This window comes from Pseudonaja textilis, chromosome 1 (genome assembly GCF_049901715.1).
Source record: "Pseudonaja textilis isolate UNSWEBS1 chromosome 1, rPseTex1.2, whole genome shotgun sequence".
Taxonomy (NCBI): domain Eukaryota; kingdom Metazoa; phylum Chordata; class Lepidosauria; order Squamata; family Elapidae; genus Pseudonaja; species Pseudonaja textilis.
In genome coordinates, this window is record NC_141990.1 from 284,838,730 (window position 1) to 284,863,210 (window position 24,481).

Below are 24,481 nucleotides of genomic sequence, written 5' to 3' on the forward strand. Positions count from 1 at the left end.
TCATGTCAACCACCTATTATGATCCTTCCCCCAAAGTCTAACAAAATAAATGTTTTATTTTTTGCATATATAACATTCCTAATCAGTCTTTCCATTTATTTTTTAATTAATTTCATTTATTTAATTAAAATTCTATGCTGCCCATCTCACCAAGGAGACATTTACCAGTTGGCCTAAGTACTAATCCAACAGGAAGGCCATGCATTTTTGAGAATAACTAAACTATCCCCTGCAATTCTTTTTCATCAGGAAAAGAAAACACAGAACCAGATTTCTATGTCTTTGGAATGGGATCTAGACTCAGTCACGCCAATTGTTTGAAGTATTGCTATTTCCAAAATCTGTGCCAAGAGTTCATCTAAAGCAGGCCTATAATGCATAAAGGCTGAGTATGAACCTCATAAGCTAATCTGCAGCCACATCTCTTAAAATGATGGGCACGTTTTTGCAGTTTCCTCTTGACTAATGCCTTTGACTCAAATCGTGATTAGCTGTGGGTTTTATGGAGATGGTATGGAAGGATTCTTGAAAGTTCTGAGCCAGGAACCAAGTCACCTAAATTAACACTGTAGCCAAGCAGGCATCATAAGAACTAATACATTGCATACTATTTGTCTGGACTTAGAGAAAAAACATCATATTCAAATAGGAATCAGTGTCCTTAAAACATCCAGATCTGCCAAATTCCTATAGCAGATGGGTTTACATTAGGCATCACACGATCATATTACAAAAGATCTAATAGAGACTAGCGATAGCCTTACCCAACAAAATGCCCTCCAGGTGTGCTAGATCAAACTCAAGGCCCAGGGGCCGGATCCAGCCCATGGGGTGCTTAGATCTGGCCTGTGAGGCTGACCTGGAAACAGAAAAGGACCAACTCCTGAGCTCCATTTTCACTGGCAGAGAGTTGCAGGAGGCCGATGCAGTGGAAAATGGAGCTCGGGAGCCCGTTTTCACTGGCAGAGCACTTGGGCCACCATAGGTACCCCAGACATGAGTTATATCGAGCTGGCCACACCCACCCTGGCCATGCCCCCCCCCCAGTTCAAACACAACCCTGATGCGGCCCTCAATGAAATTGAGTTTGACACCCATGTGCTATTGTTGGCTGACAATTGTGGGAATTTTATTCCATCATATCTGGAGGAAATCTGGGCTAGAAATATTCTCTTTAGACAGCAGTTACCTGGTTTCACTGGGCATGGAATGCATCTGCTGAGACCCCAAAAGGCCCCCACACTTCCACAGCAATCCTCATACCTTGCCAGACCAGGCAACGGATCAGCACACTGAAGATTAAAAAAGTGACATTAGAATCTCATCACTCCCAAATTCAAGGAACCAAGAAAATCTGGGGGGGAAAAACATGGTGGAGGTAGAGGAAAGACTCACAAAAGCATGATTTTCTGTGGAAAGCAGAGAGCAAGGTAGAGATGTTGAATTAGCAGGAACCCTTGTTAAAAGATATACTCCTTAAGATAAGTAGGGTAGTGAAAGAACACTGTGTTATTAAGTGTGATGTTCCATTAAAACATAAAAAGGTCATAATGTAGTTGTCCTGAATGCAGTGCATGGACTTAGCTCAGCTACAATTTGAATGTTAACAGACATTTGCCATATTTGGGACAGAAGTTAGATTCATTAAGAAAAACATGAAGATAGAAAAATTTACTTTAAATTTACAATAAATTTAATAAATAAAGTTAAATAACTTTAAATAATAAAGTTAATTTAAATAATTTAAATCACATTTTGAAGAGAAGAAAGAAAGAAAAAGAGATGGACAGGAAATTCTATTTGTATGTTAAACATAGTCTCATTTCATTAACAATAGGCCAGGTAAGAGACAGTCACAGGCACCTTTCCCTTTGCCATTTGCTCATAGTTACAAAGAGATGATATAAACTCCAACACTAGCTAAAAAAGAAACTTCTCAGAGCCAACAATATCTTTTAAAAGAGTAAATAATCTCTCACGCATGAAAATGAAAACTCATCTTTCTCTTTGTTCCTTGAAAAGTCAAGGAATTAATATTAGGTATGAGCTGTTGATCAATGGACTGTTAATCATCATGTTTAAAATGATATAATCAGGCTAAGCCTTTGAATAAAATAAAATAAACATCTATTCCCAGACTGAAATATATTACCAAGTGGGGACATATGTGTCAAGGATTTTTCATTGATTTATTCCTGTCCCAAAAGCCCTCTGGATTGTAGTTTTCCCCCTTAGAACTGAGCAGCTGCAATCAACAAGCCAACACTAGCAGTAATCCATCCCACCCCAAATGGCCATGGGCCCACGGATCACATTTCAATAAATTTGGCATCAGATTGAATCTGAAGACAAAAATGCTTTCTGCTCTGATTATTATTTTTTGCTCCAATTAAATAACTGTATAACAGAATAACTAAATCTTTTCTCATATAATTGTTCTGCTGTTTTTTAAAAAGGGAGGGAGGGAGGGAGAAAGAGAGATTATTGTTTCAATTACATGAACGTAGTTTCCCAAGAAGCTACAAGGGAAATTAACATAATGTTATTTGTTTCCCAAGTAAGAATTTTTTTCCAAGCATTTTATCTATGATTTACTGACAACAGAATAGCTTTAAAAAGGGCAACCTTTAGACCTAGATTTCTTGAATGTATATTGGGTCAGACAGAGAACAATAAAGACTTGAAGAAAATGTTTGAATTCAAGATGATTGCACTTTAGGGTCTGCCTGAATCATCTTTATTTTATTTATTAATGAAAAGAGCTGCTTGAACAACTGCAAACTGCTTCAAGGATTTCACACTACTGAATCTACCAAATTAGTTTCCTACTCTGCATTCAAAATCTTCAGGGGAAACAGAACGCACCTGTCGAACACTTAGACATTTCAATGTCATGGACTGTGACATTATCAAACAAGAATGCAAGAAGCTGCAATGCGAATGCTCCTTAAAAGGCACATTACAGTCCTTTTGTGGTTTCTCCAATTCAAGCCACCACTTTGTGCTATAGTAAGTTTTAAGTTGCTTGGTTTTAAGTTGCTGCTGCACTGCAAAAAAAAATGTTTTAATTTATCTAATTAGTGATAATTTCATTTTAAAAAAATGAATCAATAGATAGATCCCTTCAGACCTACAATCCAATAATTCGATGCAAGACTTTTTTCTACACCAGTGTTGGCACTCTGGGTTTGCTTTTTTTGCAGTGATTCCTGTCTTCTCAGATGGGGAAAAGAAATCATTTCCAGCCTGGGACATGCTAGGCAAAAACAGTCCTTGATTCATTTCTTCAGCTGGGAAACACACAACTAATATTTTATTCTCTTCTTTAATTGCTTCTATCACATGAAGCTATTCTGTTTTTCTTTATTCCCAATCACCCAACATTCTCTCTCTATTTATTTAAATTGAGACATAGCTGCCCTTGTGGCTTTGTCCTTTAATGGTCTTCTCCCACAGTATAAACACCATCATGTTGCCATGATGCTGTGATGAATTAATCTTTATGGCACAATGATGAGTATTATTTTAAGGGCTTCTTATAGGTGGTAGGAGGCTACAATGACTCTGAAGAAAAAAGCAAAGTAGAATTTTTAAATCTACTTTTGTCATTTGGATTAGAAAAGTAGAGTAAAAATGGGACAAATAGCTTCTATTCCCATTCACCCAGGGGTGGGATTCTACCGGTTAGGACTGGTTCAGGCAAACCCCTTGTTCCGATGTTCAGCTCGCTCCAAACCGGCTCACTGCAACAAGGAACTGGGCCCGCCTGCCCACCTCTGCTCTTTCCTGTGCTTTATGCCTTTGTTTAGAGCACAGCTGATTCACGCAGCAGAGCGGTTTGCCGTGCCTCAGCTATTTTCTTCACAGAGGCTACAGTTGAATGTAAGTGTGGACTTGCCTTTTTTAAATGTGGAGCATGCACAAACACCGAACTGGTTGTTATACCAGTTGGTATATGGAATTCCTCCCCTGCATTCACCTCAAATGAAAAGCAGCCCCAAATCAAGACCCTGACTTCCCCCACCCCGCCTCAATAATTTCCTGCTCCCTTAATGCCTCCCTACCAAAAGAAGCTGAAACCAGCTCTTCCCCTCCCATCCTAATAGAAATCCTTTTTTTTTTTACAAAAATCACTGCCAATAATTATATATTTTGCCAATGGATTTCAGCAGTGCGGTCTCTTCATCCTGTGGGAAGAGTATAAATGGGTGGCTAAGGTGCTGTGTGACATTCTTAAGCTATGGTTCCAATTTTGTGGAGGATAAGGGGAAAATGTCTATACTGAGGCCAGGAGACCATAAGACAAAGTTCCCAATGGGAAAAAAGCTCCCCAAAGTTCTTCCCCAAAATAGCTCCCTCAAAGTTCTTCAGCAGTGGAACTCTCCAACACTGAAAATGATACATCATATTTTCAGGAATTCTATTCTGATAACTTGACCACAAATAAATCAGCCCATCTACCAAGACGAAGACATGAGATTGCATAGGTTAAAGCTACATCTTGAGCACCATGGAAGAACTTTATGTTCATATAAAACCCAGAAAGACAGAGTTGTTCCCAACCTTTCCATGTACTGTCTCCAGGTAACATTTTCCCAAGAAGCCCTGGGACCTCTGTTGCTGGTTGCTTTCAACATTGTTGTTTGGGGTGGCATTATTATTGTAATGGGAGGCCATTGGAAGCTGGGGTATTTGTACACTTTCCACACTGTTCTCTTCTGATTGCTCTGAGTCACTCTTCACTCTCGCCACCTGATGAATCTGCACAGTGGCTTCTGGGGGATGGTTAATATGCACATTCACCAGGGAAGGGTATATTGAAGCTGAAAGAAAATGTTGAAAATTATCATTAGAAACTTGACTTTTCCTTCTAGGAAAAGCCATCATGAAAATTTCTTAAAAAGTAACTAAAATGGCTGGTATCAATCAAAGAACAATTTTCGCATCCATTCTAACCTCAGAAAACCATAGCGTTTTTCAAATCAAACAGTATGTGCCTCCCTCTGAAAAAACAGCAATAATCATCACATAAGGCTTACAATATATAAGCAAGTGAAATAACATCTGGTTTATAATGAAGCCCTAAGGAAACAGCAACAAATGGTGACTGTCACAACTGATAAATAACTATCAGGGCAACGTATTGTGGTGATTACATACAGATCAACAATTTTGAGTGTTGCAACACATCTGGAAAGTGACATTCTGGGGCAGACTGTTATAAATTACAGTCCATATAACTGGAGCTGGGTTAGATGGATGTTCTGATTTGCAATGCAGATGACTTATTATATAGTTATGGGGTCTCCAAATTATGCTGTCATTCTGTGTGAAGATAATCAATCTAACTCCTCTGAATGTGACATGTCACTTAATTCCATGAGACACTGGTGTTCAACATCAGCAATGAGGTTTGCTTTTCCTCCCTGATTCTCCCCTTGCATCTTATCCTAACAGATGAACACATGCTGTATTTAATTTAGCTTGAAGCACCTCCAGAATGCTCAGAACAAACCATTTCAAATCTGAAACAACTGTTTTGAATTTGAAATGTCTTGTACAATCCTACTTTTTATATGCCAGACTTCTGGAATTCAGGTATTAGAGAAAAACACTGCACACAGTCATGAAAGAAAAACATTGCACACAGCCATATGTACTTTCTAAAACGATCTCTGTTTCAGAATTTCAGCTGCGATTTTAAACAATGATTTTGTTTATGCGGGTGAGAAAACCATATTTTATGTGCGTATATTCATAAACACTGCCAGACAAGAGGATGGAGTGCACAGGTAAGAAAAGAGTACAGGTGCAGATAAACAATGTCCTTAACAACCTAATATTTATTTAGTTATTTATGATTTCTACATTTAAATAACTCTGGACAGTTTATGTTTATATTGTGGGTGATATAAAACACAATAAAACATAGAAAAAAAATGAACACTATATTGCTGTTCCCCAAAACACCGAGAACAAGAAAGCAGTGCCAGTCTGAAATAAAGAAAAGAATTTACATTTTGACACGGCTTATTGAAATAGATGAGTTCCAAGATAGATTTTTTTTTTCTAGTTGATTTAAAAACTCTTAAGCAGTAGGGGAGAGAAAGAGAGAGAGAGAGACGGGGGAGATGGAGAGAGAGGGAGAGGGGGAAGTTGACTTTTTCCCATTTTCTGGGTTGGGCAAGTTTTTTTTGTATCAGCAAAAGTTTACAATTGGGAAGTTCGTTAATAATGTCTGTGCATGACACCGTATATATTTATAAATTGCATACATGCTATTTCAAGTATGACCAGTAAATTAGTAGTCAAAAAGCAGAGGGATACAATCAAGATCAAGTGAGGTATTAATACCACTCTGTAAAGCCTTAGTAAGACCACACTTAGAGTACTGCATCCAGTTTTGGTCACCACATTATAAAAAAGATGTTGAGACTCTAGAAAAAGTACAGAGAACAGCAACCAGGATGATTAGGGGACTGGAGACTAAAACATATGAACTGGGCATGACTAGTCTAGTAAAGAAAAAGACCAGGTGAGACAGGATAGCAGTCTTCCAATATTTGAGGGGCTGCCACAGAGAGGAAGGGCTCAAGCTATTTTCTAAAGCACCTGAATGCCAGACAAGGAATAATGGATGGAAAGTGAACAAGGAGAGATTTAACCTGGAAATAAGGAGAAACTTTCTGACAGTGAGAACAATCAACCAATGGAACAGCTTGCCCTTGGAAGTTGTGGGAGCGCCATCACTTGAGACTTTCATGAAGAGATTGGATTCCCATCTGTCAGAATTGGTGTAGGGTCTCCTGCTTGGGAGGTGGGGGTGGTGTTGGACTAGATGAGCTATAAGGTCCCTTCCAACTCTGATTATCTGTCTATTATAAATGTCTGCACAGTAGCAAAAGCAGAACTTAGACCTCTTATATCAAGAATCTTAGACAGGTGACTACTATGTCTAACCTAAGAAGTGAGAAGTCATGCAATTAATGCTTACCAAGTTGATTGGACAGAGGAAGGGTATACATAGAATGCTTCACAGAGCTGCTTGCCACGCTATTTGGAATTTGTTTCCTTTCTGCTTTTAAAGCTGGTAGATGGCAAAACTTTCCTGTAGAGTTCGATGGGCACCAACATTCATCCCTGCCCACGCAACGCCCTCCATTTAAACATGGAATCTGGCAGAAATCTGTAAAGAAAATAAATTGAATGCATTGAGAAAAATGTATGAATGTTTGCTTCAAATGCAGATGAGTCAGGAGCTATGTTATTGGGAAATAATAGACATAGTAACTCCCACCTGGAAAGGATACGAGAGGAATTGAATTGACAACTTGGCCTTACATCTAATGAGTATGAAAAATCTTCTCCCCTATGTTAACACACTGAATTGTGTCATATCTGCTGTAGAGGAAGTTATAAATATGGAAGAAAATAATTGAAAAATAATTGAATATAAAATATAACCAATGTTAGTTTTATTGTACAATTTATACCCTTACTGAAATCAGGGGAGAAATGACAGAAACTGTAAGCTGCCCAGAGTGGTCTCTAGGCGAGATGAAAGGCAAACAAACAAACGAACGAACGAACGAACGAATAAATAAATAAATAAATAAATGAAATCAGTTACAGAAAGCAAGCATTGGGCTCCTTTTATTCTAAGTAAAATTCTGCTATTTGGTGGCACGGTGGTTAGAATGCAGTACTGCAGGCTACTTCTGCTGACAATTTGGCAGTTCAATTTGGCAGTTCAAATCTCACCAGACTCAAGGTTGACTCAGCCTTCCATCCTTCTGAGGTGGGTAAAATGAGGACCCAGATTGCTTGGGAGCAACAGGCTGACTCTGCAAACCGCTTAGAGAGGGCTGTAAAGCACTGTAAAGTCTCTACTGCATCATGGGTAGGACACCTATGGTACGCTGGCTGAGGGAATTCTGGGAGTTGGAGTCACACCTCTTAAAGCTATGAGGTTGTGAATATCGGAATAGTGATATTCTTATTAAAAGAATAGGACAACGACAATAAATGATAACTTAGACTGGCCTATTATCTCTAAGAGGGTAGAACAGGCTTCACAGAAAGTTGTTTCTTTTCTGCTTCTGTAGATAATAAGAGGGAAAATAAAGGGGTCACATATTTAGGAAGACTCACAAATACGGAAACCAGATTTGGGGTCGTGGTCATGTCCGCTCTGGCTATATAGGGTGGTAGTGTCTCCTTTCTCACAATTATTGTAGCAGTGACCATTGTGACATGTTTGTTTACAGATTGTTGGAGTGAACACTATTTTTATCTTCCTGATTTTTTCAGTCAGGTCTGCTCCTGAAAGAGAAAGAAAAGACATCACAGAATAAAATGTTACGTCTAAGCAACTTGTTTTGGGGACTGGCATGCAGTCTATTAACTCTTCTGATTATACTGTATGTTATAATCCTCTCAGATTCAAGCAAATTAAATATTACTTTATTATGTGGCCTGAAGCTTAAGCAATGTTTATTATTCTTCAAAAATAAACCTAGAGAATTACATAAAACCTTAGCACAGCAGAGAAGAATGGCTTTAATTCTTTATTTCCTGCTATAATGACAAGACAACCCAAGTGGGAAAACTGGCCACTTCAATGGGAGAGGTTGCTTCCTATTTAAATTGCATAATCCCATTTATTTCAAATTAGGATTATAGAAGGGATAATATTTTTCTACATAGTACTTTTTAAATGAAGTCTCATATTAATAAACTTTAAAAGGGTGGTTTTTATAGGAATCATATAGAAAAAAAGTCTATATCAGACAACAGGATTTGTGGCTTACATGAACGAACAGAACATGATTGAAAGATTTAATCTGATAAGAGTTCAAAAAGGTCCAGATAAAATACCTTAAACAAAAGTACACTTGACAATGTACATGTTTAAAAGCTAATATGTTATTTTCCCCTTTATTTTTTTGTCTCCCCTCTCCCTTTTTATGGGCAATGAGAGGAGACCAAGAACTCCATCCTCAAAATACGTTTTGTTATAATAATAATCTATGATTGCAATGCCACTTTCCACATATCTCAACAAACATGACTACTGTAGGTTGTTCCTTTACTCCTCCAGAAAAGAAAAGAGGAAGTCAAAATGAGAACAATCAACTAAGATTAAGGGAGAGCAATGCTTCAGAAAACAAGAGAAATTCTGCTCAGTGATCAATTCAAGTTCAGACTGAGAAAGAAGAGGCTGATATAGTACAAGAGAGACAATACACAGACCAGGAGTAGAATGTAAAATCTAGTCCACTCAATAGCATGGAGAAAGGGGAAAAAATCCAAAATGTTTGATGGTATATTGGTGGATAGGGATGGTGGATTAAGGGTGAATATTTTCCAGTTTTTTTATAACAATTTGGAATTGATGAAAAACAACGTGCCATCTGAACATTTACAAAATATGTTCTTGTTTCTCCTCAATACTCATCACATTAACTTCACATATTTAGGAATGAAGAGAAAGAAAAAGTGGAATGACTCCAGACCTGAAGAACTTAAGCTCCAAGATGCTCTCTGGGTTTGTCTGCCAGAACAGATTTCATTTTCCACAGAAACACTCTGTTCTCCCCAAAATTTTTAGAAATTTCCAGAGTAAATTAGAGGGTCTTCATCCAGAGGGTGAAGAAGGCAAGTTAGATGGATATGAAAGATTTGTTTACATGAAAGACAAACCTGACTGTGTGATATTAGAAGCTATCCTCTATAAATTAATAATGAATTGCTCTGTAGTTTGCACTTTCATCTGAATAAAAATGAAAATAAAACAATATATGCTTTATTTTTCAGACAGCATAATTCAGCTAAGAGAAACAGGAAAGTAATGAAGGGTAACAAGATATAGGCAGCATTATTGTCTCAGTCTCACATATCTTTGAAAAATCACTAATGATGTAAAGTCTTATTCATTATAGACTTGCAGGGATTGCTTAAGCTTAAGATTGAAAATCAGGCTTGTCAGATGCTACATCTTTTTTATTTGGCTCTATGGAGTGGAGAGCTGGTCTCTGACAGAAAGTCACTTGAAGAGACTAGAAGCATTTGAAATGTGGATTTACAGGTGGCTGTTATGTATAAGTCGGGTTGACAAAATCAGAAATGAGGAGGTGATAAGCCACTTGGGAAAGCCAAGGGAATTCATCAAAACCATAAAAAAGCAAAAATTTAGAATATTTTGGACATGTGATATGACACATAGAAAAATATGGCATACGTCACTTAATCCTCCAAGCAAAGATTGAAGGCAAATGAAGTCCAGGCAGAAGAAGAACATCATGGCTTCAAAATCTGGTTTGGACAAAACTCAACAACACTTTTTTGTGCAGCTGTTGATAAAAACCAGCATGATCACCAGCATGATCACCAACGTTCGACAATAGATATGGCAGAAGGAGAAAGAAAAGGAGAAGGAGAAGAAGAGAGTGCTGGCTCTGAAATCCCAAAATGTCTACACCCAGTGTAATAAAGGTCCACTTCTCCTAAATCCTCCATCTCGGGCCTTTTCTCTGTAAAAACAAAACTAAACAAAAAGAACATGTTATTACTCAGATCTTACCCCAGGGAGACAAAACAGGTTCCTGATATACCATTTGTGGCCCAGTACTGCTCTGTTCAAATCCATTCCCATTGGGAAGTATATTGGAAGTTAGATGATCATGATTTACAGCTGGATAGCGTCGGACTGTGCGCGATGTTCCAGTATATGACTGAGAAGTAACAAGGGAGCTGCTTCTGTTCTGAACCCTGTGAAGATGAAACCTAAGTTAATATTTGTGTTGAATGTTTATGTACCCATTGAATGTCTTCCTTGGTTGTGAGTTTAAAGCCTGCCTGTAGAGAGAAAGGTAAAAAACCGAGAAAGGTAAGCCAAGAGGCTCTTTTAACATGCTTTTGAGAATAACAACCGTTTGACTCTTCCCATAACTTAAATATTGCCCAAACTTCCATCAAGTAACATCATTTCAAAATAAAATAAAAGTTTTTGGACAAGAACCTCTCCACATATCAGCGGTTCAATTGTTAAGAAACATTTTTCTCATTGATCATGGGCACCTTATGTACTAATAAAGAAAATAGTGCTTTCTGATTTGTGATCACCAGATGTGGAATATTCTCCACTTTCCTATAACTAGTGCCAACATTATTGACAATTCAGTGACAGCTTCAATTTTTTTCCCCTTGGGCATTTAAACTCATTATATTTATCCACTTTACTGTATTTCTGTCCCTTTTTATTATTTTTATATTATAGTAGAGTTCTAGCTTTTTTATTGCATCAACGTATTATTTTAATTGTATTTGTAGATTATTCTGGTATTGCAAAGCGTGAATGAATGTAGTTCATCTATTAACTTATTGATCATACTCTTCTTTCTTTTTCTGTTATATTATTGCTTACCTCTTGGATTATAGATTATTATTTAAATTCATAGACTATCTTTTTACTTCACCTTCTGAAAAAAGCAAACTTCTTCGCTAAATTAATTCTACTATCACTACATTCTTCCTTTATATAGCTGCCTTCAGAGATTTTAGTCCCCTGTGAATAGTAATTTTCCCTAACAGAATGGCAGATTACAAAAAATATACAAAAATTGCTAGATAGGGAGGGTCACTTTCTGTTGCTTTGTTTTAAGCAATGCATAACCAGAACAGATCTTAATTTGGCATATTACCATGCAACCATTTCAAAACTTTTAGCTACAAGCACTGATTATTCTGGGCTCAAAAAACAAAACAAATCACTTGAACAAAAAACAAATACTAATCACCAGCGGCAATCATGCGAGTCAAATTAAATGAATTGGCTATGAGTAGAAGAGGGTCACTACTATGTCTGTGCAAGGGGTAACATATTCACAAGGAAAGTTCCATTGTTCCTCAATTCTCTCATCTGTTTCCAAACATGAGTGATCCCTTCAAAGTTGGCTCATCCTATATGAATTTGGAGTGCATTCTCATTCCTGATTTTGGCACTGATCACTTTAGAAATATAGCCAAGAAATGGTCCCAGCCAAAGAAATAAAACAGAATATACAATCCATAAAAGTCATCAGTGAAAGGAGCCTTACAAAGAATGAATACCCATTGACAAATTTGTCTTACATTATCTAGGGTGCTTGGCTTTTTGTGATAGGTGAGCCACAACATGAAGCATATCTTCTACATTCCCAAGGCCCAGTGCTTCAATGCCTATTAATGCATGCTGGCTGTCACAACAGATTCTTACAGAGCACAGTTTGTTTCGACTTAGCACATGCTAAGCCTTTCTTTCTTAAGTTTTTCAGGTCTATTTGGTCCTGCTGGTTCTTCTTTCCTCTGCTGGAGAACAGTGCCAAGATTTCCAGGTTGCTTTGTTTCTAAACACCTCAACTATCCCTTTATTTTCAACATCTTAAATAAAATAGTGGTTAGTACTGGAATTTCCAAAGAAGCCAAAACTTAATAAGATTAAGCAGGTTTCATGCAAGCCCCACAAGCCCCACAGGGAGCAAGATACTTTACATAGTTCCTTATTTAATGGCACCTTTATATTCATTGAGCCAAAGTTCTTCTCCTCTAGATGTACCTTCCAGGTATCAAGTCCAGTTCTGATCTACATCTTAAAAAAGAATTTCAAAAGTGGAACTAAGGTTTGAAGAACTACCTGCAATACTATTTGGACTCATCATTTATTGATAAATTACACTAATCATTTTAATCTAATGGTTTGAAACAGAATTAGGTAAATCTTGCTAATATCTTAGGGACCATTCAAAAAGAATTCTCAAGACATTTACATTAATAAGCTATAATTTCTTGATCATTTATTCAGTAATTAAGTAATAATTTGAATTCTTTCCTTGACTTGATTTATCTGGCAACATGACTCCGATGCAATGGAATAAGTTTAATAAATTGGAATGTGAAATAGCTATTTGCTCATCCACACAGCCTCTTCCTGCTTCCCTTTGAAGTGTGAGCAGCAAAACATCATATTTTTAATTAATCATAGCATTCTATATAGTTCACATTGGACATTTATACTTTAGAGCTTCAGAACAGGCCAGAATATTTAAAGTATGGTTTGCAGTTGATGTAATATTGCAATCCATTCTATAACTTGTAAGCATAGTTTCCAATTTCATTCAAACTGGGAAACTATGGGAAGTAGAGGTGTTCTGTTCCAATCAGAGAATTTATAGGAATTGAAATTGATACTTCTGAGGGAAATGCTTACATTGGGGAAATCATATGTTATGATATTCACACAGCAACCCAACAGGACAGACACAGACTTCAGAGAGTAATTAGGACTGCAGAAAAAACAATTACCGCCAACCTGCCTTCAATCAAGGACCTGTATACTGCACTAGTCAAAAAGAGGGCTGTGAAAATATTTACAGACCCCTCACATCCCGGACATAAACTGTTTCAACTCCTTCCCTCAAAATGACACTATACAGCATTGCACCCCAGAACAACTAGACACGAGAACAGTTTTTTCCCGAAAGCCATCACTCTGCTAAACAAATAATTCCCTCAACCCTCTTCAACTATTACAAAGTCTGCACTACTATTACTGTTAAATCTTGTCATCACTCCTTATCACCCATCCCCTCCCACTTGTGACTGTATGACTGTAAATTTGTTGCTTGTATACTTACGATTTATATTGACTGTTTCCTAGTATGATTTGATTGTTTATTGTACCCTATAATCCTATATCATTAAGTGTCGTACCTTATGATTCTCAACTCCTGACGTATGCATCTTTTCTTTTATGTATACTGAGAGTATTTACACCAAGACAAATTCCTTGTGTCCAATCACACTTGGCCAATAAAGTATTCTATTCTATTCAATGTGCTAAACTCTACCCTAGTTTCACTTTGACATAATGTGCTACGTGAGTTCAAAAAATTATCATTGAAACAAGCCATGACATACTACTATCAATCGGTCCTTATCATATTGAGTTTTCTTTTAATTTTAATTCAAACTTTCTCTTTTTAACAGTTTCATCCACTGTTTTATGTTTTTCAACTTCTGTATAACAGCTGCTAAGATAGCTAAAGACAATTATCATTTCTCACCTTCTATTCTCTAAGCTAAACATGTCCAACCTTTTCAAAAATTCCTCAAGGAATTTTTCCAGATACTTTAACACCCTGGGATGTCGCTTCTTAATATTTCTATTTTACCTACATCCCTCATATTGCCATCAGAGGAACTTATTTCCAATTTTCTCAATCAAGTCAAGAAGGAGGAGTCTCCCTGTAAAACATCAGTGCTTAAATATAAACTCTATCAACTGTAGTCAAACTTTATCTGGGATATCAATAATCATTTAATGTGTTGCTCATTTCTCATTAGAACCATACTCGCAAAATGCACTACAAAACTACCACAGCATAATTTACACTACAGACTATTAAAAGCATAAACTACCAACAAATCAATCTAGAAAGTCGTAACATTAAAATATTTTTAATGAGAACTGCAACTGGAAACATAGCAACATAGATTCAGTTAAAACAAGTAAGATTTTAGCTGGTTTGATAATTTACAAGATTTGTAAAAAAAAAGAGTGGACATTCCAGAGTTATGCACCAGTACTGAGGATGTTTTCTCTCAGATTCTCACATAATTAATTATTTTGCTGGTGCTCATCCCCCTTCCTACTGATGCTACCGGTACTTACATTCTTACATTATTTCTCTTTTACAGGAAGTCCTAGCAAGAACTCAAGGACTTCCCATTCATTACTGGATATAATTTTTTTGAGACCGTTTCCACAGGTTACAAATATAAATAAATAATTTTACTTAAACATCCACAAACATGAACTGTAGCCAATCTTTTCATAATAGTTTTTTGCAATTGTTTTCAATGTTTGTTTTAGGAAGTATACAACTCAATATGGAGAATACGTGAGCTCTAGATTTAAACTTCTTAGATCAGAGCTATGTGTAAAATCAGTCCTAAACAAGATTCAGCACTGAAGAAGAAAAATGTCTGTGTTTTTTGTTTCGTATTTCAATGAAACATTTATTCTATCAGGCACTCCAAAATAATTTTCCGATGGTTAATTTGGCTAAAAGTTCACAAACAGTGGAGTATGCTAGCCAAAGTTATATTGAGAAACCACTGTCTTGTTCTCCAAAGTACAAATTGTTCTTGGATTATCTTCTTCCATTGTTTATTTTATACACTGAACATAAACACAATTTTCTCCTTTTTAAAAAATGTTTCCATAAACCTTTCTTATAGTTTGCTATAGCACCTACTAGAGAACTTTAATAGGAGTCAGAAAAACCTCTTTTAAATATGCACAAATAAAATAATGGTATCCAATCTAGCGATATCATCTTTTCCTGGGATAACTAAGATACATCAACTGCATAATATTCTTACCTCACCACTCACTCCTCCATGGCTGCACCTTTGAGATTCATTTTTTTTTAAGTTTGGGTGATAAAGTTACGTGCCACAGTATTATGAAAAAGCCTAAAATTGTATGGCAGTGTACAAGCAGAGCTAAAGTGAAAAGTAAACTGGCTGGACTTCCTATATGAATTAAAATATATGTAAGAGGCAACTGATGTATCTGTTATTATCTGAGTCTGGAGACAAAAGATGGGTATTGACTGAAATAACTTGTGTCAAACTTTCTATCAGATTTGAGACCATTTCTGCCTCACTGATGGATTGTTTGGTCTTTCTCATGAAAGGTTACAAAAATATTTCTGCCTCACTGATGGATTGTTTGGTCTTTCTCATGAAAGGTTACAAAAATATTTTTTATAAATTTTTATAATTCCATTCGGAAACATATAATCTATGGATCTGCAAATATCTTTCAAAGAAAGCACATAGCTGTGACAACCTCTTGACAATCAGCCATACTTTTTTGTTTAACCTTAAGTCTCTTGGCAATTTTTCTTTTAGTTTTTGTCTCATTCAACTGCTGCCCCTATTGGCCAGCTGCCCTTCTTACTCAATGCCACATAAACCCTAAGCCAGTGATTCACTTCCTTCTCTTATGTAATTTCCACTGAATCATTAGAGAAAAAAGGACATCACACAAAGCTTAAGTTACAAAAATGAACAGCCCCTTCAGTCTCTGAAGTGGTCATTAAATGGTCTGGCAGAACATATAGAGATCACTCTTCAAGCTGGCACAAGGAGTTTCTCAACACACACACACACACACACACACACACACACTGGAATTAATTGCACACATAGTCTACCAATCTATGGCAAAGTCTCTCAACCCTCCCCTACCTTCAAAGCCCCACTTGTCCCTTTGTATTTCATCTGATTTTGCTTAGAGGGGCAATCCTTTTCCAGACTGTTAAGGATTTGGGACACAAATTTCCCTGTGTGTCTTTTATTCTAGACAGTGGTTGCCCACTAAAGGAAACTCTGATGTTTTTAACAAGGAACTCTTGGCCTTCCTCCTGGAATGGCCTCACATTCTGCTGAGGTTTGAACAGACTTCAAGAAGCTGGAACATCTACAAATTTCACAGAAAATCACATATTAATTCAAGTGGGCACAATTCTCCCCCCCCTTTTAATGTTCAGATCATCTGTACCCCTAGTTATATGTGACCTTGTATGTAAGATACTTAATATTTTCTTCCTTGTGGTCTGTTTTCCTTTTCTATCTTGCCATTAGAGTATTCCACCCCCTTTTAACTAGCACTTTCTGTTGCTGAGATTGGATTCTGAAAGACATACTCTGACCTAACTTCACTAAATAAATTTGCATAGAGTAATAGCAAAACACATGTTTTGGATAAGTGTTCAAACAGATGGTCTTCAGGGATATCTTCTGATTTATCCTTTCCCATTTCTAGGAATGGAGAGAATTCTAATACAATGGCTCATTATATATTCTCTAGTCCCTAAGAAAAGTACTGAATCACTACTATGATTGTAAGATTATAGATAATTTAAGAAGTATCCACATTCTTAGGGATATTGGTGATCTTATACCAAGCAGATACAAAAATCCATGCATCTTCTTGTCACATAGGCAGTCACATTGTCTGCCAAGTCTGTAACCACTGAACCAATTAGTCTCTTACATCTCTTGAATGAGAAAAGGACATGCAATGATTTTGAACATCTATGGAAATTCTCAATCATCCAGGTGATAGTTGTCCCAAAGGTTCTTTTTCAAGAGGCAACTGGATTTTTCTTTGAAGACATTTTGCTTCTCATCCAAGAAGCTTCTTCAGCTCTGACTGGATGGCGGGAAATGGAAGGATCCTTCCATCCCCAAAAGCACCTTTGGGACAATAATTTTGAATCTTGATTTCAATATAAATAGAGCCCGGTTTTACTACAAAGCAAACAACTGAAATTCTTTAATAACTATTGTACAATAAATCTACTTATATGAGGGTTTGTGGCCTTGGAATCTGATCTGATTTCATTTCATTTATATTAGCAATGTTATACTCTCAATATCTATCCTCATCTGCAGTTATCACACACTCTCAGTGTCTTAATGTCCAGCTAGGATCCATTTTCCTTCTGAGGGATGATAGATGCAAAATAGGAATTAAGAATTTTGTTTTTCTCATCATCCACCATTGTCACTTTACGGATTACCTTTTAATTTGCAAGCAACAGATATAAATGATGTTTTATATATAGACCATAAAAAGCTGTGCAAAATTGTTTGTAAACTTGTATACTTTGCAATTCCAACCAGAAACCGCAAAAGCATTTAACTATCTATCTTTTTAAATGTAATATTACGGTTTATTGTATTAAATATATCTTAACTGTTAAGGATGCTGCAGAGACAGTAAATGGGTGATTAAAAATGGTTAACTTTAGCATAAATAATATTGTTTTAATGAAGACTTAATAGTAATAATTCCTACAGAAAAAGATTTTTATATTATATTGAAAGTTTTCTAATGATATCTTGCTTCATGTAGTGTGTGGAGAAGGTTTTTAAGTATATTATTACAGTATGCAAAAATTAAGTTGTAATCTTTATTGTGTCATTTAGGATTAAAAATTTATCTAGAATTGAATCTATATCCTATCACTGTGAGGAAGAAATGTGATTGCATGAAGCTATTCAAGATATTAATGATGAGTAATGGCAAAAAAAATCTGCATATCTAAAATGGGTAATCATGCCCTGTAATGAGTTTTTGCAAGGGAAAATCATAAAGTTGAGTCCCATAATTGTAGGACATTTAAGCCATAAAATCCTAATCAAATAAGTGGGGCAGTGAAATTAAAATGACTGAGCAAAGGTCAACTGTAGTTTTGAAGCATATATTGACCTATTAAATAAACAAGAACAGAAATAAGCAGAAACTCTGGTAGCAAAAATATAATATAACAAATCACCAGTTCCTAATAATATCCACCCAAGAGCTTAAAAGCAAAAATATAGAATTGCTGACCTTCAGGTATATGTAATTTATTCTTCAAATCAGACTCAGTGATAGAAGATTGGAAAATAGCTAACATGACACCAATTTTAAAAAGGAACCTATTGGGAAATTATAGGCAGGCTAGCTTGATATTCTTTTTAGACATATCAGTGGGAACAAAGAAAAGAAATAAGAAATATATAAAGTAAGAAATGTTGCTAAAGGAAAAATCAGCATGGATTTTGTACAGGTAAACCCTTCCTGACAAATCTTTTTTTGAGAAAACACACTTACCCAGCTGGTAACTTCTGTATGATAGATAGTCGTGGCTCTCCTTTTTCTGCACTGTTTATTCTCTTTGGAAGGGAACCTGCCGGAGGCTGAAAGGCAGTTGCAAGGCCAGGAGGATGATATTCTTCTTCTGGAATCACCTCTTCACACCTGGATCCTCTGAAGCCTGAGCGGCAAATACAAAGCTGGGGACGGCTACAGGATCCTTTGTTTTGGCATGGAGGGTCACATACAGCTAAGGAAATAAGGAGAAGAATGAATAGAAATAGATATCCCCATCATAATGTCTATATCACCCATAGGTTGCACTTATTTATCTACTTTCATGAGGCAAAACAATACCGACAACCTACAAAAAACTTAATATTTTTTCAAAATGATCTGACTGCACAAATATTGCAAATAATATTGCATTTGTAAGTAATGTGAAGACAATCCCTTTAAATTAATCCTACTTTAAGAAAAAAATGGTTTCTTTTGTATTGAGATATCTGTGTTTACCTATTTCACAGAAATAATTTTCTTCATTGTTTACAATAAATCTTTATTACAGTTCCATTCAAAGAAGGCCACTTGTCCCAGATCTAACAATCCAATATAAAATTTAATATCAAATCTCAAAACCTTTTATGACAGAGATTCCAAAAGTCCTTTCAAGAATTTGCATACTCATTTTCTACTGGAGTAGGTAATATTTAAACTTTAAGATTTAAACTTCCTTAGCCTTTCTTTCACCTGACATCTAAGTGAATGAAGAAGAATGTTGGGATATAGCCAATGGAATCAAGTCAGACATCTAAATGATTAGCTACTTGTTTAACAAAAGATTAAAAAGGCAAAGAGTTCCTTGGTCTTTAGGCTCTGTTAAAATTTACCATCTGTTTAGAAAAGATTTATTTCAGGATTTTAAAAGCACTCTTTTAATTAACTCAGGCAAACAGCAGCCTGCATTTAAAATATCATTAAAGCAGGGTGAATAGTTAGAAGCTCACATCTGAAATAGCATTTGTACTATTCCCAGAAATATTTCTCTACTGAGAGAAAGAGGCTGCTGTTTCTGGCCTTGTCTGTTGTTTATAAGCACTGTTCTGCTTCTGGGACAGTGAGACAATCCTTCACCTTTTATTAAAGAACACTGAGTCAGTTTTCTGGAACAATCACATTAGCAAGATAAAAGATGGTTTTTGGTAAATAATGTACAATTTTGTTGTAACTGAACAGCTGAGAATGTCCTATTTCCCATTTTTCTTTTTGGCGCCATTAGTAGATCATAATTCATAACATAAAGTACTATTTCTAAAGCACCCTGGGAAGCAATGTCCAATAAATTGGAAACTTTGACTTCTAGTTCTGGAAGTGTAAACTCCTGAGTAATTTTTCAGAATTGGGGACGGAGAACAGATATATTCACAACAAATGTTGAAGTCTTCAAAATATCTTTGTGATCCTTCTTTTATTAGGCAGTTCAATGGTTAAGACATCCAAGATGTTCAATGTTTCATCAAAATGGGAGATAGTCTCCTGAATGATATGTTGCCTGGGAGCTTTGAGAAGTGATATCAATGACACTGACTCACAGATTTTAAAAAAAAAGCCACGCAAAAGGTAATATGACTAGTATTATGACAGATCAATCATTGCTTAGTAGCAAAAAACAGTTCAGTAGCCACAATCTGCAACTGGTCTGCTTTCAATTAATAAATAGCAGCTAGTAGCCCAAAACAAATGAACTGGGCTGGTTTTTTTTTTCCTTTAAGAATAAGCAAGAAACATTACTAAGAGCATTATAGTAATGTCACTACTCAAGCCCCAGCTTACAATTATTGTGACACTGGCAAGTAAAGGAAGGACTCATGCAGTATTATCATTACATGGTGAAATGTTTTAATATATACATTTATAGGCTGTCCAATTCTGTAACAACTTTAGACAGTGCAAAAAGGGCACAGACATGTGGTAAATAAAGATACCACTCTTTCAAAAACTAATTGGACAACCCACGATGACCCAATGGGTCATTCATCTTTCCACATAAAATATAGGCTTGCACCATTTCCCCCCAGCCAGTACTACCTCCCCAGTAGACATCCCAGCCCTTCCTTTGTCTTTCCAGAGATTAGCTTGCTCTCACAATCTTTGGGAGAGCCCTGCTGAATCCTTTTCCTCATCCTTGGCTGACAAGAGGAACTGCTTACACTTTTCTGGGGGAGGGAAAACAAAGAACCAAGGAAAACTGCACCCACACTCCCCATCTTATGTTAAGCCCCCCCCCCCTCCAGGGAGGAAGTGGTAGCCAGCTTACCTCACCAACAGTTCACTTGTCCTTCCATAAAAGACCATCACTGTTAAGAAATTTCAAATTTTGGCCTCAATTCCAAAGCAACCAATGGTTGCTTGCCCATAAAGTCTTGCCACCATCCAATTGGTGCAGAGCCAGAGGGAGGTAGGACAGGCACAGATATACCCCTTGTATCAATCTACAAGTTTCTGGGAAGTGTAGCTGGAATGCATTGTGGCACTGAAGCAGCCACATCTTTCCCAAATTTCATTCTGACAGGTGTCGTGGGTCCCAATATTCTGTTAGTCCACCAGTTTGAGTTTCTATGGTTCAATAATTATTGCCCTACCTTTTCCAATTTCTCCCAATTGAAGATTACAATCAGACACAAAAGTTTTAATAGCATATAGCTGTGATGGTGAACCTATGGCACACATGCCACAGGTGGCACGCAGAGCCATTTGTGTCAGCACATGAGCCACAGGTAAATTTACCTCACTGCGCATGTGCGTACCTCACAGCTGATTTTTCGGCTGGTTTGGGGCCTTTTTCATCCTCCCAGAGGCTTCGTCACCAGAAGTGACGAAACGGGCCTATTATTCGTCCTGCAAAGCCTGCAAAGGTTTTTTTCAAGCCTTTGGGAGGACAAAAAAGGCCTCAAACCAGCCGAAAAATCAGTTGTGAGGCACAGTGTAGGTAAGGGGGATGGGGGGGGGGTGCATTGCCTTCTGGGTGCTGTCACATGAGCATGCAAGCGCAAGTGCATGCACAATTTTTGGCATAGGAGCCCAAAAAGGTTAGCCACCACTGGTATATAGATACAAACCACTGCAGCCATCCTAACTTTCCACAACTTGTCCCACTTTGCTGCAGACATGGCTGGAGAGAGAGAAGATAGAAGATTGTAGAAAATACGACTTCGGCAACAGCGTGGTCAGCACCTGGAATGCTCTACCCGACTCTGTTACCACCTCAAACCCTCACAGCTTCAACCTCAAACTGTCTACCATGGACCTCACCCAATTCCTAAGAGGTCCATAAAGGGGCACGCATAAGCGCACCAGCATGCCTACTGTCCTTGTCTTACTGTCCCCATTTATCTGTATTTACTTGCTTGGTTCATGTTTATATTCATACTTATACCTGCTATCTTGTACATGTTTGACAAAGAAAGAAAGAAAGAAAGAAAGAAAGAAAGAAAGAAAGAAAGAAAGAAAGAAAGAAAGAAAGAAAGAAAGAAAGAAAGAAAGAAAGAAAGAAAGAAAGAAAGAAAGAAAGAAAGAAAGACAAAAAATAGTTATTTTGGAAGGCAATGAGAAAGGAAATTAAAATTCCAGTTAGATTTAGCTGAAACTGGAAGGCCAGTAAGAGAGGCAGGCTAAGTACATTTGGAGTTTCTGTTTTCTGGGTAAAAATATCCTGGACTTTTTATAGAATTAGCAGATATCTGAATAGGCAAAGGAGAACACTGACAATTAGATAGCAGTAAGGAGGACATACTGATTTTTGTTTTGTTTTGTTTTTGGCATTCGTGACAAATTGCAGAAAAAGTGTATTTAGGTATATGAAATTATTTATGTATATGAAATTACTTTTTTCAAGATCAGAAACGCTGTTTTTTTAATTAGCAAAATTTTTCCAACAAATCTTTATTTTCAAGAACATAGGCTATAATTACATTGCACTGATGGTGATGTTGCTTTTAAATTTCACCATAGAAATGTGAGTCATGTGATTTTTATGATTACAGTGATCCTAAATTTGAAGGGGCTGGATTGAAGCCAATTACTGGAATTAGGAAATAAATTAAATAATGCAATTAAAAGATACTCAAAAAAGCCAGACAATGTTTGATTTTTACAACTATGCTTGCTGGACAGAAGACATGAGGACAAAACACAGCTTGTTCTTTCATCAGATGTCTAGTAATCCTAGCTTTTCAAACTTCCAACACATATAATTTGAATTTGTGGGTGATAGCTTGATCTTAAGAAAAGAATCAGATGCAGGTTTAACAGATCAGTCTTAAAAACTCATTCCCATACTCTTCCATCTCATGAAAACAGAATCTACCTGAAGCATTTGAGGAAGTGGAGTGCCTAAGTATTTTATCAGGATTTTCTTGGCTGATTTAATTAAAATTATCCAAGTTATAGGTGGTTATGATGGGGAGAAAGGCTTAAGATGTCCTTGAGTGCATTACCAAAGGCCACTGTTTGATAAAGGAAACACACTGCCTACATAATGAGGAACTTGAGGCAGTTTCCGGAAACAAAAGTTCTGCCTAAATTTTAAAAACTCTTAGTCAGATATTTTATTTTACTGCTGAACTTCATTTACAGATGTTGCACTGGGGAATCTCAGCTGGCATTAAGAGAATTGGTTCTGGTAGAGTGGTTTGATGACATTTTAATGCATACATAACTGAGAAATACAATATGTCACATTGTTCCTCGAACAGTGGGATTTTCTGCATAATCAAGTCTTTTTGTAGAAAACACACTGGAGACCTATCTCTGCAAGGATTCTTTTATCTGCACATTTACAGATTGAGAAGGTAGCTGACAGATTTATAGCAAGAGCAACACTCCCCTCCCTTAATAATTTATATTACCCCAAATCTCTTGGAAAATTTGACAGCCAAATCCAAACTGTCATTCTCAAGTGTTGCTCCTGCTTTTCTAGAATGCTGACTATTAGCATTTTAATACAATTTAAATATTTAATTTTATTTGAATTAGAGAAAAATTGAAATGAATAAAGTTGAAGGTCATTTTTATTTTATATATGTTTGATGTATTTCTGGGTCACATTTTAACTTGTCCAGTTATTCCCCTCCCCTCTTCCCCTTTATGTTAGTTTGCATTTTAATACTTGTTTATGAAATATAATAAAATATTTGTTTTAAAAATGCTTTTCTTGCTCCTGCTTTCCACATTTGGACTGTGCAAGTCAACTGCATAGAATATTGACCCAAACAGAGCAGGAACTGACCAAGCAAAGCAGCAGAACAGAAACATCCAAATTAGCAATATCCCTCACATCCCGGACATAAACTGTTTCAACTACTATCCTCAAAACGATGCTATAGAGCACTGCACATCAGAACAACTAGACACAAGAACAGTTTTTTCCCAAACACCATCACTCTGCTAAACAAATAATTCCCTCAACGCTGTTCAACTATTTACAAAGTCTGCACTACTATTACTGTTAATCTTCTCATCACTCCTTATCACCCATTCCCTCCCACTTCTGACTGTAGGACTGTAACTTTGTCGCTTGTATCCTTACAATTTATATTGACTGTTTCCTAGTATGATTTTATTGCTTATGACTATTATTAAGTGTCGTACCTTATGATTCTTGATGAATGTATCTTTTCTTTTATGTACACTGTGAGAAAATGCACCAAGACAAATTCCTTGTGTGCAGGGGTGGGATTCTACCAGTTCACACCTATTCGCTAGAACCGGTTTTTAACATTCGAAGCA

The 24,481-nt window shown here is 36.6% G+C and overlaps 1 protein-coding gene across 2 annotated transcripts in view; it reads right to left on the reverse strand.

Moving 5' to 3' along the window:
* Nucleotides 1-24,481, reverse strand: part of LTBP2 (latent transforming growth factor beta binding protein 2) — a 108,612-nt gene that overhangs the window by 67,727 nt on the left and 16,404 nt on the right. For both annotated transcript variants that reach the window (XM_026711717.2, XM_087921949.1), the window contains exons 3-8: nt 18,713-18,944; nt 10,583-10,770; nt 8,152-8,322; nt 6,995-7,186; nt 4,564-4,823; nt 1,190-1,292 (exon numbers count right to left, since the gene is read on the reverse strand). In XM_026711717.2, coding sequence (XP_026567502.2) covers nt 1,190-1,292; nt 4,564-4,823; nt 6,995-7,186; nt 8,152-8,322; nt 10,583-10,770; nt 18,713-18,944 — 1,146 coding nt within the window. The remainder of the gene's footprint in view (nt 1-1,189; nt 1,293-4,563; nt 4,824-6,994; nt 7,187-8,151; nt 8,323-10,582; nt 10,771-18,712; nt 18,945-24,481) is intronic.